General features: G+C 33.8%; 2 protein-coding genes across 7 annotated transcripts in view; one reads left to right on the forward strand and one right to left on the reverse strand.

The window, feature by feature from the left end:
- LOC125036542 (NADH dehydrogenase [ubiquinone] flavoprotein 2, mitochondrial-like) overlaps positions 1-548 on the forward strand; it is a 7,159-nt gene extending 6,611 nt beyond the window's left edge. The window contains exon 7 of the mRNA XM_047629224.1: positions 386-548. Coding sequence (XP_047485180.1) covers positions 386-403 — 18 coding nt within the window. The 3' untranslated portion in view covers positions 404-548. The remainder of the gene's footprint in view (positions 1-385) is intronic.
- Positions 549-1,268: 720 nt separating this feature from the next.
- The window catches only part of LOC125036516 (glycoprotein-N-acetylgalactosamine 3-beta-galactosyltransferase 1-like), a 10,381-nt gene continuing 9,149 nt past the window's right edge, over positions 1,269-2,500 (reverse strand). For all 6 annotated transcript variants that reach the window (XM_047629162.1, XM_047629163.1, XM_047629159.1 and 3 more), the window contains one exon: positions 1,269-2,321. In XM_047629162.1, the coding sequence (XP_047485118.1) occupies positions 2,193-2,321 (129 nt within the window). In that variant the 3' untranslated portion in view covers positions 1,269-2,192. The remainder of the gene's footprint in view (positions 2,322-2,500) is intronic.

Genomic DNA, 2,500 nt, shown 5'->3' on the forward strand with positions numbered 1-2,500 from the left:
TATGGGTTCATGGTATAGTGTGTGTGTGTGTGTGTGTGTGTGTGTGTGTGTGTGTGTGTGTGTGTGTGTGTGTGTGTGTGTGTGTGTGTGTGTGTGTGTGTTCTCTTTTTTTCATATCTGTAACTGTGCATAGGATCAAATTTATTATTTTTCAGCTTAAGGAGGGGGGAGGGGTGAACTGATGAACTTTTATAGTTTCTGTGGATATTTTTTAATGTAATTTTAGTGGCATTATGTCCTTTTTATAATTACTATTATTACTACTACATCCAATTTTTTTTGTAGAAATCTCCATATTTCACATCACCAGTCATGAAATAAATTATATGTCTATCCTATGATGAAATTAATTTTTTGAATAACTAACAGCAATTTTATTTTTCAGGTTCGAGATGACTTGTAAATTACATGTGAATGGAAGAACGAAATGTTAGGGGCAAGCTAAAAATCAAGCAGGCGGAGATCACAATATTTATGGCTTGGCCATGATCGCATTGTAGATCATGTATAATTTGAGTTTGTATATAAATATATTTAAAGTGACATTGTGTTTGAAGTTTACTTTCTTCCATTGATGTTTTGAGTTTTCTGGTGGGCTAATATGAACATATTTCTAACCAGTACTACTATAGTAGGGAAAGATTTATGTGAGGTGTTGGAGTCTGTGGTATAAAAATGCCTTTTTTTGTGTGTGGGGAGGGGGGGCATGGTGTGTGGGCATGGGTGTGTGTTATAGTCTAAAGAATTTTGTCATTTTTCTCTCCCCACCTTTCACTTGTGAAGAGTTGAAAAGAAATATATCATATACTCTTTCCCTACGCTCACACCCTTCTTCCAACACCACGACCAAAAAGAGTGAACTGAGCACTGAATCTTGAGACATACATCCCTTTAGAGCTCTCTTAACTTGCTTCATTAATTCTCTTTCTTTCTCTTCCATTTATTAGTATTTCACTTACCTACCATTTTTCTTGTCAGTACTTAATGCATTTCCCATATTTTCCTCAGTCTCATCTCACTACTGTGTTTCTTGTTGAAAGTACCTGCAAAACTGCAAAATATAATAATAATTTGTCTGCTTTTATATATATTCACTTCATAATTTCATTGGTACAATAATTAATGAATGTTACAAAGATGGATATTTAGATTTGTTTTTATAACTGAAAAATCTTGTTATAAAGGGTATGACATTACCTGATCATGTCAAAGATGGATTTACTGTTGTAGGCCCCAGGCCTGGGGGCCCTGTCAGGATAATTAAAACATTTTTCTTTTTACCTTCAACTTTACTTATAAATTGTACATGTTATAAGGCAACAGCAATGAATAATGAGTGAAAATGCATTTCTGAGTGCACTAGATGAGAGAAAATAATGGCACATAAATTTACATTAATGTACATTTTCGAGTAACTGATAAACAAATGAGCATGGTTATGTTGGTTATATACAGTTGATGACATTGTGAACAATTTAACACTATATTTGGGGTAAAAAAACAAGCGGGCAAATTAAAATATGCATACAAATATGTGGAATGCTTATGCATATCAATTCACATTCAACATGAAACAGTGAGAAAATATGCAAGCCTAAAATGCAAGTTGAGTTTTCCAAAAAGCAAAACAATCACGTTGACAGGGTAGTGAAAGGTAGAGCTGGCAAATACTGACAAACCTACAATCCAAATTAGTCTGTTGGTGCCAACATGGTACCTGTTTAGTAAATGATAATTTTAGAATCTCATGTAGTGACTAGATCAAACAGATGGAAACAGGAATATCTTGACATCACATTTAATACCAGTGTTCTTTGATAACCCTCCACTTACTATTCTTGCAATCTTCTTTGTCAGATTCTTCACATACATAAATATTTTTCTTTATCCGTACATGTAATACTGTCATTTTGATCACAATTTGTTTTATTTTTCATTCCATACTTCAGCAGCTTCATTGGAGAGTTATTTGTGATTTAGAAGAGCTGCCTAATATGTTTTTTTTCTTGTTCCCTACTTCAGTCACAGTATTTACCCTTCTACTCTTGCACTAAACTTTAATTAATGCCATTATTGGACAAACACTCATATTTACAATTTGCCCACTTTTCAACTTCCTTCTAAGTTCTTATCACAGTATGTCATTTCTTATACTACTTCCGATTTCTTTATGCAATACTGAAGAGCCACTGTCAGCAGTCCCTAGCAGGTACCCCAAGGCCATATGCTTTGAAGTGGTAGATTAAGAATTCAAGAGTGTAAAGTAGATCCTTCTTCACATAATGGAAAGATATGGTGGTGTCACTGCAGCAACCTAACCCCTGGAACAGGAGAGAAAAGTGTTAATTACACCGAAACAATTAGAAAGTACTGTGTGGTATTATGATCTATATAAAAAAAAAAAAAGTACATTGAAAAGGTTATATGACGAATATGTGAGTGACTGTCCAATACATATGATAAATACTGTATTGTTTGTAAGAAAAGCTAATTACACTTC

Source organism: Penaeus chinensis, chromosome 21 (genome assembly GCF_019202785.1).
Source record: "Penaeus chinensis breed Huanghai No. 1 chromosome 21, ASM1920278v2, whole genome shotgun sequence".
Lineage (NCBI taxonomy): Eukaryota > Metazoa > Arthropoda > Malacostraca > Decapoda > Penaeidae > Penaeus > Penaeus chinensis.